The following is a 14,581-nucleotide window of genomic DNA, read 5'->3' on the forward strand; positions in this document are numbered from 1 at the left end:
TTATGAATCCTGGTACTCACTTGGCTACCAGGATTCATAAACTCTAGTACTTAACCTGGAGGTCTAGAGTTCGAATCATGGGGAAGGCAAAAATTCACTGGCCAGGGGTGGAAAGACCTAGTGAGTAACGGCACGGCCAAGGATCGTCGGTTGACGACATAAGGGGCTGCCAGTTGGGCCGCCCAAGGGGCCGAGGGGCCGGGTCGTTACACTGCCAATCCTCTCGTTCAGTTCTCTTCTTCATCAGATTCTTCTCATCAGCTGGATTAATGAAGATTGAGGTGACATATCATTGACTGATGGCTTAATCGTCGACGACATCCAGCCGGAACAAGCAGCGTAGTCAAGATTTTTAATCAGGAGCGAATTTAATAAATTTAAAAAATATATAATATAAAATAATATATTAATTAGATATATTTTGATTTTAACTAGCATTATTTTAAAAAAATATATATTATGTATATATAAGAATCAAGTGCCACTATTTTGTTTTGGATTACGACAATCTATGGTTCTAGAGCAAGAGATAGGACGCCAACGGAGAGGCTTTGGCAGCGTGGCGGTGAACTGACGAGCGAAGGGCGGGGTGTGTGGTAGAGGGAGGGGAGGGAGAGGTCGGGAATGGAAACAAAAAAGGCCTTTAGACTGCATATTTTTGATCTGGCAACCAACTAATTTTGGAGGTGATCGATTTAATCCCACATAAGTTTCTCAAAGTAAATGATACAGTTTAATCCCAGTTGTGGCGTTGCCGTGAGGCTTAAATGATACAGTTTTCTCACACAGAAGATCGATCATTAAAAATTTCAAATGAAAGTAGTAGTATTATCGCACACTTGTTGTTGTTGTACTATCTTCCCTTGATTTTGTTTATCGAATGAATTTTAAATATATCTTTTTCCTCTGATTTTGTTTATCGGATAAATGTGAAATACAATTTATACAGAACTCAAATATTCAATCCGTGAGTCAATCAATTATGTACTTTGAAATATAAGCTGCAACAGTATATCGAGCAACAATGGGCTCCAATTCAGTGTTGTCCAAACTGGATCCAGTTTTCCCACTTGCATAATCTAAAGATTAGAAAAGAGGTTATCAAAGAGTTTGTATAACATCCCGAAGTCAAGAAAAATGTTCTCTCTACAGTAGCTAACTACAGTTTTTTAATTTACCTCCTCACAGATGATCGTGGGATAGACGTGAGCTGTTGGAATGACGGATTACACTTTTTTACTATAATTGTATAGAACCCCGAGTAACTAGAGTGCAGAGCAGCCCTTTGAGAAAACAAAAACAAGTTTGTGTTCACTTTTCCTGTAATATTTGATACTAAAGTTGGCTCCAGCAGGATCTGTCAATGAGCTCCAGCAGGATCTGTCAATGACTCAAATTGGTTGAATTGCTCCAGAGAATAACTTGTAGTAGTAGAATACAAAGGAAATAAAGTGGAAATCTTGGGGAAAACTAAAGTGAGAAACAGCAAGATCTCAATCATCACGAAGTCTCATTCTCTAGTACATGTTCTCTGTAGTACTGCTTATTTTCTCAATTTTAAGCTGGCTCCATCTTCAAATTTACACTTCCATATCAATCCTGACTTGATGCTTGATTGTTAGTCAGAGAAAAAGCTCCAGATGATTCGATCAGTCGATCTTGGATGTGCTTTGAGTGGAGCATTTTTCTTATAATGTCTGCAATTTTCCAGCTGCAGATCAAAACAGGAATAAATTGCAGTCCCTGTATGCCGACATTTTCGCAGACAACTCGGCGGCATGTGCCACTCGCTGTATCAAACCACGGAACGAACACTAAGTGGCAGAGCCATTACTGCATCTCCATGAGCAAAGAGAGATCCCTGGGAAAAGACCTTATATGTGCTCATGTCAGTTGAAGTCTCCATGCTCCTGCAAAAAAGTTCAGATGGTCACTAAGCGAAATAATGGTACGTAGCATATCTTCCCCCCTAGATTCTTCCCCTACCACTTGTCGTGCATATTGGATTCGCATCCACCTGCAACACCATGTGCTCATCACTAGCTAGGACATTGCTGCTCTTACTGGCTGCCATGCCCTCTGCAAGCTCCCATGGCAGTCATTGGCGTGCATGCAGATGGGCTACAGGCTGGGAGTGGCGATGGCAGGCCCGGCCACCCTTCTGAGCTTGATTCAGGGTGACAAAATAAAATGATTCACTCCCACAAAACAAAGTCAGAACAATGGGGACCTACAGTGCTGCATTATTCAACCACCCAGGAACAAATGGAACATCAGGGTTTAGGAGATTCTGAATTCCCTAAAACAAACTACACGAGCAATCGTTGCGTCTTCCTGGGTGCTCCTACTGTACAGGTAGACAAAGCTGCCAGAATTGGACACTTTTAGCTCGAGTCAATGCCAGTTTATGATTAATATGCACGCAGATGCATCTCAATTCAATACCAAATGCGCGCAGTGTGTGTGCTATTTGGTATTTGGGACCGCCACTTACAGATCGCCCGTGCCATATCCCTCGTTTCATTCATCTATTACCTTCGATATACACATCCCCCCACAGTGACTGCGTAGCTAGCAGGCAGGCAGTCAAGATACGTCTCTAGCTCTTTTTCCCTCTGATGAAGTAATGAATGGCATGCTGATGCAGATTGCACAAGGGCCTCTGATATATCATCGCATGCATGAAAGATTCGACATGGCTACGGCATGATTGACTGCACTTTGGAGTGGGAAGAAATTCGGAGGTGAAGGCAGCAAAGCGCACTACAGACGAACGAACATCAGCACACAGATCGTGAGACAAAGCAACACATGCATGCATGATGTTTGTGATTAGGACAGTCATTGCCTCTTGAGTTCTTACTTTGACTGTGTGCGCGTGGAGTGGGCATCAGTGGTTTGATAATCAGATATATATATATCGTGTCGATTGATCAGTAGGGGAAGGATCGATTTGATTCGATGGGGTTAATGGAGATGTGAAGATTGAAGCATTTAGCCAGAGCCTTGAAAAAGATGAACACTGAAGGCATTCTATTAAGCCTTTGCACACTCCATTTACATGACAGTAACAGAAACAAATGCACTTTATTTAAGAACACAGTGAAGGCAGACATCAAGGATGGCAACACAAAGAGTTATATATAATTAACCAATCCTTTACGGACAGAAACAGTCAAAATAATGAGCAGGTACATATTTGCAATTAATTAAAAACAAACAGAAAAGAAAAACAGGGGAAAAACATTCATATTCGTGCCCCTGTTCTAACATTGTCTATTTAACTACATATATAAGCGAAAGAAATCTTCTTAATTTTTTCTTTTCTTGGCTAGTTTTTTCTTTCTCTTATCTATTTTGTAAAGTTAGAAATACGCCGTGAAGGAGGTGCATGTGAACATGCGAAGGAGGTCACTTTTATCTTCTCCAATTGAGACTTCCAACCCTGCTCGATATCTCCGGCAATCCGGTTTGCGTCCAGCGACACGCCGGAAAGCCCCCGGTTGGTGAATCCGACAGCGTAGAGCCCTTTATTCCCCAACTTCCACCCTCCGCCGAGGTCACCTTTCTCCCCGAACACCTCCTTCGCCTGCCATGCACGCCGGCCAAAGTCCAAACCACACATGCATCACAATCGATCAGCATCTGCAAATTAATCAGCAAGAACGAAACAACTTGAAACCACGGCGTATACCTTGAGCCAACGCGGCAGGTTGCTCCTGTAGCCGGTTGCTAAAATTACCGCATCGAATTCCTCCGCCGCACCGTCCGCGAACTCAGCGCCGTGCTTCATGAGTCTCTTGACGCCTGATGGCCGCACCTGCGCCAATCAATTAATTTTCTTGTTTAAATATGTAGATCATTATGACTATATATAGATTTTGTTCTGGTGTCGTATATATGCTGTGTATACCTTGATGCGTTGAGACTTGATGAGGGCAAGCGCGCCGGCGTCCAGGACAGGGGTCTTGCCGGCGAGTGCCTTGTGTCGCAGCGGGCCGAGCTGCGGCCGCCGCAGGCCAAACTTGGCTGTGTTCCCGAGCACGAGACGAGCGAGGAGCAGTAGCAGCGCGTCCACCACCCGGAGAGGAAGCCACTTGAGAAGCCCCATCGCCAGCCCGAACGTGGAGAGGCCGAGCATCTCACGGGGCAAGACGTGCACCTGCGTGTAGAATGAAACTTAACGAAGACATTTATGATCACGATACGCAAACAGATCGATCGAGCTAGTTCTGTTCCTTTATGCATGCGATTATCTAACAATGGGAAAAAGACAGTTCTGTGTGGAGATTGAATCATCCATCATCTTTCTTCGCATGCCAAAAACTTACTAATGTCGATAGCTACCATCACAAACTAAGTGCAACACGATCCCATGTCGTTTTAGTTTGTTTTAGAGCAGCAATTTGTGTAATGCCAGTAGCTATCAGTTGAGCACGTTAATTATATTTATATTTTGTGCAATAATGAAAAGGAAATCGCACCGAGTCTCTGACGACAATGGTAGGCTTGGCGGCGTTGTTGCAGAGGTCCAAGCACACCTCCATGCCCGAGTTGCCGCAGCCCACGACGAGCACTCTCTTGCCGCGGAACGCGTCGCCGCTCTTGTAGGAGCTGGTGTGCACGATGGGCCCTCCGAAGTCCGCCGCTCCTTCCAACTCCGGCGCCACCGCCTCCGCGTTCTCCCCTGTGGCCGCCACCAGCCAGCGGCACAGGTACTCCCGCTTCTCCACCAGCGCTCCCTGCGTGGCCGTCCGCACGCGCCAGAAGCCGAGGGCCTCGTCGTACTCGGCGGCGACCACCGCCTCGTTGAAGCGCGGCCGGACGCCGTGCTCCCGCGCGTAGGCCTCGAGGTAGGCCACGAACTGGAGCTTGGTCGGGTAGGTGGGGAAGCAGGAGGGGAAAGGCGTGAGCGGGAGCTCGCAATGCTTCTTGGGCAGGTGGAGGCGGAGCCGGTCGTAGGTCTTGAGCTGCCACAGCGAGGCGATGCAGTGGGCTCGCTCCAGGACCACGCTCGGGATGCCCTTCGCCCGGAGACAAGCAGCCACGGCCAGCCCCGACGGACCTCCGCCGACGATGATAGGCCCCGGGATGACTAACGGCTCCTTCCATGAAGTACAAAGCCCCCGCAGCGATCCGGACAATGGATCATGAACCTCTTTGCACTCAGCCTCCCTCCCTCCACCCATGAATGATCCTATCAAGCTCTCCATTAGCTTCTGAGCCAGGATCAAGCTATTCTCTGAGTTACAGTCGTCCTCTGAAGATAACTAGCTAGAGGCTATTTATACAAACATTGTGTGGTTAGTCCCACATTGAAAGTTTATACCTATAAGATTCCTTTATAATGAATCATAATAATCAGCTGAAGAAAGGTTCACTCCCACCCGCATAAGTATAAATGCTATATTCGGATTGCACTGGACAGTGACTTATGTATAAATGCGACTTTCAGGATATTTTTTTTATTGAAATTCAAATTTTGATTTTCTTATTTGTTTCCTTTTTGTTTTAAGAAAAGTTATTATTTGAATTGAGAGGCATAAAAGACGAAACAAATATTTCTTAAATAGGTTTAATTTGTTGCCGATATAATCAATTATAAATGCTATTTATTTAATAAAATGACACCATTTCTGTAAAAGTTTAATAGGGATCTATTTGTGATTCAAGTAAATATTTGGAGGTGTTCGAAAACATACCATATTATAATAAGAAAGAACCCTAATCTCTTCCCCCGTGCCGGTGCCTGCCTTCTCCATTTTCTTCCAGCCCTAACTCTCTTCCCTCACGTCACCGTTGGACGCCGTCGCCGTCGCGGCACGCCTCCGCCTCCACTGCCGCATGCTGCGGTCGACATCGCCGTTGCGTGTGCTGTCGTCGCTGTTGCTCCTCGCACTGACACGCTGCGCTGCTCGTTGTCGTTGCAGCAAGTAAAGCTCCTCATCCGAGCGCGTCGCTGCCTTGCATTGCTGCCGCCTCATGCCAGCTTTCGCCGGAAATTTTTCCAGCGGAGAGGGAGAACAGCGAGCACGACTTGGACCCTTCCACCGATTCAGGTGGAGGTTTTCTGCTTGTCTCATTATAATCATCTTGTGCATGTGCATGATTAAATATAGAACATTGATGATATTAGATAACCATGATAATATCAAGCTGCTTGATTATGAAATGGGGAGTAAATAAAAATGAATTGTGGTGTTTTTTCCTGCTTGATTCTCTTAACAAATTACTGAGTGCATGATTAATCAGATAAAATAGATTTTACTTTTAGAAAGTAATTAGCTACGATCATTGTTACTCTTATTACTTGAGAAACTTCCTTAGATTGCTTGTTCTATTCATATCCTAGTTGTTTAGCTATTCTACCTATTTCCTGTTGAGACTTACCACTGAGGTTATCAAAAGATAACTCTAAATTATAAAAAGATTAAGAAAACCTAGGGTAGTCCCCTTAAGGAATTGAAACTACCATTAAAACATGGTAAATTAAATTATATAATTAATTATATTAAATTAGGCAGATAATAGATAAATAAATCATACAAGCGAGCTTTGACTATGTACTTCGGAGGAGTCATGTGATGTATCAAACTAAGTTAACAATGTAATAAATGTAACTCGGTTATCATGGAGCTTCAGCTCTATACTTTATAAAAGTGCATGACTACTTTTGCCAGAATAAGAATTTAATAAATCCTTATAATTATAGAGCATTAGCCTCAAAAAAAAATTCTCAAGTCTTTTTGCGTGTTCATAGGCTTCGTCCATGTTGCATGAGATGCTATACTCACTAGGTAGATTGCGGGTCATTCACCTTTGACACATTTCCTTTGACCTCTAGATTCACTGACTTGAACGATCTTCGAGATTTGGACTATATTACGGAATGATCTTGTTCAGGGATGCTCAGTGACAATGTTGGAGACGGTTTCTATTATGTTTTCATATATAAATATATTATCCAAGATTAAGTTGTTGTAACTTTAATTGTTGATAAAATAAGTATGGAGTTTTGTAGACATGTTCAAAGGCTGGTGATAAATTACTTAGTCATAAGAATTGAATCGATTAGGATAGGTGTAAGAGGTAGAGGGAGACTAAAGACTCCCTAAGGAAAACTTTACTTGATATTGAAAGATAATTTAATTGATTTGAATATTACCAGTAATATTGTCTTTTGTAGAACTCAATGAAAGGATGAATTCCACGTACCCAAGCCTAAATAGTTGTGACAAATGCTTGATAGAGAGGGGCTTATGAAGCCATGTGTTAATAGTCCTATGCCCCTTAGGCTAATGAAAAAACAAACCTCTCTATAAGATTGTGATACGGACATTAAATAGTTAGGATGACAATTTTATAAGATTGTGATACAACCCTGAACAGTTGGGGTATAACTTATTTTTGTAGAATATTAATTTTATCCATTTCTATTAGTTGCAATTCTGAGTTGAACTATTTTGAATATCAGCAGTAACCATGGCTATCTTTTTTCTAGTAAGAACATCAGAGGCTATGTTTCGCCGTTCTATTCAGATGCCAATTCAACATGTAAGATGGGGCATTAATGTCATAGCAAAACGTGCTATCTCCTCATCATTTGTATTTTGTCAGAGATTAAAGCAAACAGGTAGAAAATAGCAATATCTTCATCTCTGCTTCACTGGAATATCACTGTCTATCTCTTCAGTATTTCTGGTTGGTAAATTTTAATTGGTATGTTTGTGCAGAAAATGAGATTGTGCAGATGTTCAAGCTTCCAAGCCTTCCAAACAATGAAACTAGCTTGATAGAATACCAAAATCATCAACGGACAGGCCGAGCATTAGATGAAAGGTTCTTGAGAATACTAAAGATTTTTAGATGGGGTTCAGATGCAGAGAAGGCATTGGAGGTTCTAATGCTACGGGTAGATCGTCGACTGGTTCGAGAAGTTCTAAATACTGATGTTGATATTAGCACTAAGATGCAGTTTTTTCGATGGGCTGGCAAAAGGAAGAACTTTGTGCATGACACAACAACATACATGGCCTTGATTCGCTGCTTGAATGAAGAGGGATTATTTGGTGAGTTGTGGAAGACTATCCAAGAGATGGTTAAAAGCCCTTGCTTAATTACATCAGTGGAACTATCAGAGATCATTCGCATCCTAGGTAGAGCAAAGATGGTGAACAAGGCATGCTCAATTTTTTATCAGATAAAAGCTCGCAAGTGCAAGCCCGATTCTCATGCCTATAACACTATGATTATCACAATGATGCAAGAAGGCCGTCATGAGAAGGTGCATGAGCTTTATAATGAGATGAGCAATGAGGGAAACTGTTTTCCTGACACAGTGACTTACAGTGCGCTGATTATGGCATTCTGCAAACTAGGTCGTGAAGATTCAGCTATTAGGTTACTTGAGGAGATGAGAGAAAACAAGTTGCATCCCAATACCAAAATCTATACTACACTAATGGAACTGTATTTCAAACTGGGTAAAGTTGAAAAGGCTCTAAATTTGTTCCAGGATATGAGGAATCAATGTTGCAGACCTAATGTTTTCACATACACTGAATTGATAAAGGGCCTTGGCAAAGCAGGGAGAACAGAAGAGGCCTACAATATTTTTCTTCAAATGCAAAGAGAAGGTTGTAAGCCTGACACAGTCCTAATGAATAATCTTATGAACATTTTAGGCAAGGCTGGACGAATGGATGAAGTTATTAATATTTTTGGGAAAATGGAAAATTTACAGTGTGTACCAAATGTTGTTTCCTATAATACTGTCATTAAGGCACTTTTTGATTCTAAGGATCATGCATCAGAAGTTCCTTTATGGATGGAGAAAATGAAAGAAAATGGAATTGCTCCCAGTGCTTTTACTTATTCAATTCTTATCTCTGGCTTTTGCAAAACAAATAAACTGGAGAAAGCCTTGATGCTTCTGGAGGAGATGGATGAGAAGGCCTTTCCTCCATGCCCAGCAGCATATTGTAGCTTAATTGATGCTCTTGGAAAAGCAAAGCGGTATGATGCAGCCAGTGAATTATTTCAGGAACTAAAGGAGAATTGTGGCTCCTCCACTTCTAGGGTCTATGCTGTCATGATCAAGCATTTTGGAAAATGTGGTCGTCTAAATGATGCATTAGGTCTTTTTGAGGAAATGAAGCAACTGGGTTGTATACCTGATGTCTATGCCTATAATGCCATCATGTCTGGTATGGCGAGGATGGGAATGGTAGATGAAGCACAATCTATGCTTCGAACAATGCAAGAACAAGGTTGTGCTCCAGACATAAATTCTCTCAATATCATTTTGAATGGCGTGGCAAAGTCTGGTGGGCCATTGCGTGCCATGGAAATGCTCTCGAACATGAAACAGTCTAATATCAAACCAGATGCAGTGTCATATAATACAGTTCTTGGTGCTCTAAGCCGGGCTGGTATGTTTGAGGAAGCAGCTAAATTGATGAAAGAGATGAGCTCACAGGGTTTTCTGTATGATCTCATTACATACTCATCTATACTTGAGGCGATTGGAAAAGTTGATGACATATCAGCTAACTCAGTTTGAAATCTATTTATCATCTTTGCTTTGGATTGTTAGGCTACAACAAGCTAATTGAGTCTCAATGCTTGTTCTGAGCAAATGCATTAAATCCCTTATGCCCTCTCTTTTAGACTAATGCATATTAAAAGAAAAAACTTACAAAAGCCCAAAGGCTGCTCACTTGTTTTTTTTACCATGCTTTCTCTTCTTTCGTGTTCCCTGCTTCTCTTTTGTTCCTTGTTCCTACAATATACTTTTTCTTCTGCCCCTCCTCTTCTCTTTATGCATAGACCCTCCTTTCAATCTCCTTCCCACCCTAATTCTTCTTTTGTTCCTGAATTTGTTGGTGTCAACTGATATGTTGCCTGAAATATTGTGCATTGGCAATCGATCAGGTAGTCAACCTGACCATATCCTCCTCCACTGGAATAAGGTAAACTATGTTTTGTATCATTGTTTTGTTTTATATGATACTGGTTTATTGTTGTTCTATAATACCATATGCAACAAAAAGCATATATTTTTGACAAATTTTAATAATTGTATTCGTAATGCTTTACAATTATTTATCCAATTATCTGTATATCTTGAGTTTTCATAATTCGCTTGTTCTTGTATTTTCTTGTAGCACAATAATATTAGCATGGAGTCATTTTGACTTGCCCATACTCCCATGTCAAAAGGAACAAAAGACTACAAAAATTTGAAGCAGCACAGTTCATGGTGTTTGTAAACTCGTGTCACATTGCATCAACTCAGTATCATGGGCATTGGAAAATATAATGCCATTTGTCTAATTACAAGAAGATGCCCTTCAAATAATTTAGCACACAAATGAAAACACATATGAAGATGAGGTTCTATTGAGCTCACAGTACAGAATATTTTCCAAGCTCAGTTGGGTGTTACCGCTACAAGGCTTTTTGGACTTTGATCTATTGAGCCATATAGGAATGAGAGTGATGAAGTATTAGCAGTGACAGAGCAACATTTTGAAGAGGAACAAGGGCATCCAGGATATTCATACAAGCAAAAATCCAGACTGAGTTCAATAAGGAGATGGAGATGGGGAACTGCAAGGTTAAGGAATTGAAATCAACATTGAAGAGAGGTACCGTGCATGATAGAGCCATTTTTTTAAAGGTTCTAGAAGAGAAATCAAAGACATGAGATAGAGAAATGAGGCAAAGGTATCATGAGGGGTTGGATAAATAAAACATGAGTCTTGGAGCTCAGTGTGCAGTATATTTGTTTTCCTTGTGTCCACTTCTCAGCTATTTAGTTGTCTTGACGAGATATGGGGGTGTCAATATTGTATATTGTTTATTAAAACAATATGATCAAGATTGTTGATCATATGATTACCCCAAACCGTATCAGAAAGTGCAAAATTTCCACCCCATGCAATAACACTATTTCGGCACTGCAAGCAAGAGCTTCTGCATATTTGAGGAGAAAATTGAAGGAATTTGATTGCTCTATCATCTGTTTTTTTAGTGTTTATATTTGGCAGTTCATCCTAGGTTGGTATTTCTCTTAAAGAGTTTTTATTTATTTATTTTTTACCCTAAGTCATTTGGTCCACTTGATCTGTAAATGTTGCATAAATACTCACCATTGCATTGTTTTTTTTTCTTTTCTCTCTTTCTACCTTTAATGAGCTTTTTGTTATCCATTTTAATCCCTTAGTTTGGTTGTTTCAGAAAGTACTACAAACAAAACCATGATTAGGCTATCGGAACGTATCGACTGTTCTGGGACAAATATTAGGCGACACAGTTTCCTACTAGTCTTTCAGATCCAAGAAAATGTGTTTTCAAACATCAAATCATGTCAGTTCAATTCTTTTGAAAAGAGTCGTGGAGCTGCAGACTCAGCTGCAGTTACGTTTTGATTGACTAAAGAGAACATTCTTGAGGAGATCTGATCACACCACGGGTGTTAGAAGAGGCTTGTTCATCACATGTGCCTCCAGGTTTCCCAGGACCAAATCTGCCATTGCATTCCGAGTCTCATTGGTCGCACTTCCGACATGAGGCACCAGCACCACATTGTCCATGCCAAAGAGCTCCTCTGGCACATGTGGCTCGTGCTCATACACGTCCAGGGCAGCCCCACCAAGGCGACCCTCACGCAGTGCTGCCACCAGCTCCGGCTCATCTACGTGTGGACCTCGCCCGATGTTCACGAGCACGCCTTTGGGTCCTAGTGCATCAAGGACATCACGGTTGACGATGTGGCGTGTCTCATTGGTCAATGGGCAAGCCACAATGAGGACATGGCAATTGGCAGCCAAATCAAGTAGGTTAGAGTAGTGTTTGTATCCTGTGTTTGGCTTCTCTGACCTTGAGTAGTAGCTTATAGGACAGCCAAAGGCTTCTGCTCTCTTGGCAATAGACATGCCAATCCTGCCAAGTCCAATGATACCGATTGTTTTGCCACTGAACTGCATACAAAAAAATTTTCTGAGATGTTACTACTTGATCCCAATAACAGAAATTATTAGAGAATGCAAATATTATAGGTGATGGATGAATGGATTCAGATGAATATTTCCTGAGGTAAACATATTTGAAATCAATGAAACCAATGAGGAACCAAAAGTTCAAATTCTTTCAACTGGAATTCACCCCAAGTAGTTTGTTACTGAAATTCAACTCTGTGATAGGCAATAGCTGCCATAGGCAGATCATTAATCCATAACAATCATAATATATATGGATGTTTTCTGCAGGACACCACTTTACAGCTGATTACCAGAGAGACAAGTAATTCTGATGTGATAATACGACCATAAAGAATGCACAATATAGGAAGAAAGCTTTTCACGAGCATTCTGATATTCATGCTATAATTTGACTAGTTCAAAAGTCTACATATGCAGAATGACACGTATCAATCAGTCCTATGACCGATCGAAACGATGAATAACTCTAAGAGAGCTAAGAAAATCTACTTGACATATATAAAGCTATCATACTCCATGGCCAATGGTCAGGTGGGCATGCAACTCTATCATCTCATGATTACAAGTTCTAGCAAACTCAGACGTTGAGCCATGGTGGTGGAAAGGTACACAAACAAATCATACAATTTAAATCATATTAGACACCAACAGATGTTAAATTCCAGTAAACCATGAACACAATTGCTTTATCTTTTGCAAGTAATCATAGATTAGAAAAATAGTCTTTATATGAAACAGTCATGAATTAGAAAAGAAAAATCTCTCCCAAATGATTACTCCATCGGTAGCTTTGAGAAATGCAAACAGAAAAAACAAATATGATGCATCTAAAGGGGAAACTAGAAACCTGAAACACAAAAGATTTAGTCGGCAGCAAAATAACAATGTTATACACACAAAAAACACATACAAGATACACAAATACAGAGCAAATATGATGCACGTGAAGAGGAAACTAGAAACCTGAAACACTAAAGGTTACTTCATCAAATAGCAGGTGCTACGAGAGCCACTCACATGCCTTAGCAGGTGTTTACACTTCTGTCCTGATCTGAGAAAGGCCAACCAGGGGCTCTGTGATTTTTCCTTTCTATTATTTTGTCAACTTAATATGGCCAACCCGTGAGCAGGGGCAACATAGTAGACCACCTCGATCATGGTTTCCTTCAACACCCTAAAGCACTCATGGTGTCTTTATGAATATACATGCCTAGTTAGATGTGATATGATTGTTCAAACAATGTCTAGGGATACGATTTGTAGATTATCATAAAGCAATTGGATCACACGTCTCTTACCATAAAAATTGTAGAATGTGAAGCAACACAAACCATGAGAAAATCTCTAGAAAGATCATCCACAATGGTACTTTAACATCTAATCAAACCACAGACTTAAGTAAAATTAGGTAAATTTTATAGATTGTTTAAAATCAATTTCAAAAAAAGAATTTTAATACTAGCACAGTATTCCTAAGATTCTAACTCCAACTCTTACGTTTTGGATGTAATTCATTGTGTTTGGAATCGCTTGCTATGTATGTAATTGGCATTATCTTATAGCGTTATTTGGTCTCATGGTTCATGAATCCTCGACAATTAACGAACACAAATCAGGATAACGTTAATGGGATTTCCAAATCCCAAATTTTCGAGATAACAATTGCTTTTGACAACCAAGAACCTAAATGTATGATTCCAAACAAGATATTAACATAATGAAATCAGAACAAAAGCAAAAGTGAAGAGGAGAAGATGAATCTCACCCTAGTTGTTAGTCTGTAGTCCCCTTCGGTCAGCCAGGCTCCGCTGCGGACATAGCGGTCCGTCACGCAGATGCGACGCAGCAAGGCGATAGCAAGGCCGATGGCAAGATCGGCTACGTCCTCGGTGAGTACATCGGGAGTATTTGTGACCCGGATACCCCGCTCCCGGCACTTGTCGAGGTCGACCTTGTCGAGGCCGACGCTAAAGCAGGAGATGATCTCGAGCTTGGGGAGTGCGTCGATGGTGTCAGAATCGACGTCAACCTTGGTATTTCCTACGACCGCCCGGATAGCCGCAGCGTTGGAGCGGATGAATTCCAGGCGGCGGTCGGGCGGAGACTCCCACAGGCGAAAGAGCTTGCAGCGGCGTGCAAGCTCAGCTTCGAGGTACGCGTTCATGGGGAAGGTGAGGAGGACGCCCAGGGACTCCATCGCCGACGCCGGCGAGCCGATTGCCTGACGAGAGGCGGGTGAGCAATGGACGGCTAGACGTAGAGCACAAGGACTCTACACCAGACGACGACAGACAAGCGGCTTAGGAAGATGTCAGAAATAGAAATGCGAATCTTTTGTTTTGCTCTTCTAATTTACCCACATTTAAACATTTAAACATACCCCTGGATGTTTTTGATTTTACCTCCTCCAAAATTTCCAAGTCACGTCATTTTATCTATTTCCTCCTTCAATAATCATATATTCGTGTCACTCAACTGATTTTGCTCAGATTTAAATAGAGATAAATAAAAATTTAATTAAATCGAATAAATTGATCAAATGGACTGAATTAAAAAATTTAGTTTAATTATTTTTT

The 14,581-nt window shown here is 41.3% G+C and overlaps 3 protein-coding genes across 7 annotated transcripts; 1 reads left to right on the forward strand and 2 right to left on the reverse strand.

Moving 5' to 3' along the window:
* Positions 1 to 3,129: 3,129 nt before the first annotated feature.
* LOC141826218 (indole-3-pyruvate monooxygenase YUCCA2-like) lies at positions 3,130 to 5,241 on the reverse strand. Of its 5 annotated transcripts, none has more exons than XM_074713467.1 (4): positions 4,485 to 5,241; positions 3,914 to 4,162; positions 3,695 to 3,820; positions 3,130 to 3,568 (listed from the first exon to the last, which is right to left on the reverse strand). In XM_074713467.1, exons 1-4 carry the CDS (start codon positions 5,211 to 5,213, stop codon positions 3,353 to 3,355), a joined length of 1,320 nt encoding a protein of 439 aa, XP_074569568.1. In that variant the 5' UTR covers positions 5,214 to 5,241; the 3' UTR covers positions 3,130 to 3,352. The 5 variants fall into 5 exon arrangements, with proteins under 5 accessions (XP_074569568.1, XP_074569567.1, XP_074569563.1 ...); XM_074713466.1 differs by having other exon boundaries at positions 3,130 to 3,580; XM_074713462.1 differs by having other exon boundaries at positions 3,130 to 3,589.
* A 576-nt stretch (positions 5,242 to 5,817) lies between these two features.
* Positions 5,818 to 11,302, forward strand: LOC141826217 (pentatricopeptide repeat-containing protein At3g16010). Its single transcript, XM_074713461.1, has 5 exons — positions 5,818 to 6,059; positions 7,502 to 7,633; positions 7,734 to 9,971; positions 10,167 to 11,061; positions 11,242 to 11,302. Exons 2-3 carry the CDS (start codon positions 7,519 to 7,521, stop codon positions 9,560 to 9,562), a joined length of 1,944 nt encoding a protein of 647 aa, XP_074569562.1. The 5' UTR covers positions 5,818 to 6,059; positions 7,502 to 7,518; the 3' UTR covers positions 9,563 to 9,971; positions 10,167 to 11,061; positions 11,242 to 11,302.
* An 8-nt stretch (positions 11,303 to 11,310) lies between these two features.
* On the reverse strand, positions 11,311 to 14,330 carry LOC141826219 (hydroxyphenylpyruvate reductase). The gene is made up of 2 exons (XM_074713468.1): positions 13,771 to 14,330; positions 11,311 to 11,984 (listed from the first exon to the last, which is right to left on the reverse strand). Exons 1-2 carry the CDS (start codon positions 14,200 to 14,202, stop codon positions 11,466 to 11,468), a joined length of 951 nt encoding a protein of 316 aa, XP_074569569.1. The 5' UTR covers positions 14,203 to 14,330; the 3' UTR covers positions 11,311 to 11,465.
* Between the last annotated feature and the right edge of the window lie 251 nt (positions 14,331 to 14,581).

This window comes from Curcuma longa, chromosome 4, assembly GCF_044706935.1.
Source record: "Curcuma longa cultivar G26 ecotype Majalengka, Jawa Barat chromosome 4, ITB_CL_G26_1.1, whole genome shotgun sequence".
Classification (NCBI taxonomy): Eukaryota; Viridiplantae; Streptophyta; class Magnoliopsida; order Zingiberales; family Zingiberaceae; genus Curcuma; species Curcuma longa.

What these genes read in the sequence shown, in the direction of transcription:
- LOC141826218 (XM_074713463.1), bottom strand. Translation starts at nt 5,213, where the DNA reads ATGGAGAGCTTGATAGGATCATTCATGGGTGGAGGGAGGGAGGCTGAG. An exon ending in CCATTGTCGTCAGAGACTCG is followed by an intron (nt 4,163 to 4,484) that starts GTGCGATTTCCT and finishes TTCTACACGCAG; the next exon opens with GTGCACGTCTTGCCCCGTGA. An exon ending in TCAAGTCTCAACGCATCAAG is followed by an intron (nt 3,821 to 3,913) that starts GTATACACAGCA and finishes TGATTGGCGCAG; the next exon opens with GTGCGGCCATCAGGCGTCAA.
- LOC141826217 (XM_074713461.1), top strand. Translation starts at nt 7,519, where the DNA reads ATGTTTCGCCGTTCTATTCAGATGCCAATTCAACATGTAAGATGGGGC. An exon ending in TCAGAGATTAAAGCAAACAG is followed by an intron (nt 7,634 to 7,733) that starts GTAGAAAATAGC and finishes ATGTTTGTGCAG; the next exon opens with AAAATGAGATTGTGCAGATG.
- LOC141826219 (XM_074713468.1), bottom strand. Translation starts at nt 14,202, where the DNA reads ATGGAGTCCCTGGGCGTCCTCCTCACCTTCCCCATGAACGCGTACCTC. An exon ending in ACTACAGACTAACAACTAGG is followed by an intron (nt 11,985 to 13,770) that starts GTGAGATTCATC and finishes TTTTGTATGCAG; the next exon opens with TTCAGTGGCAAAACAATCGG.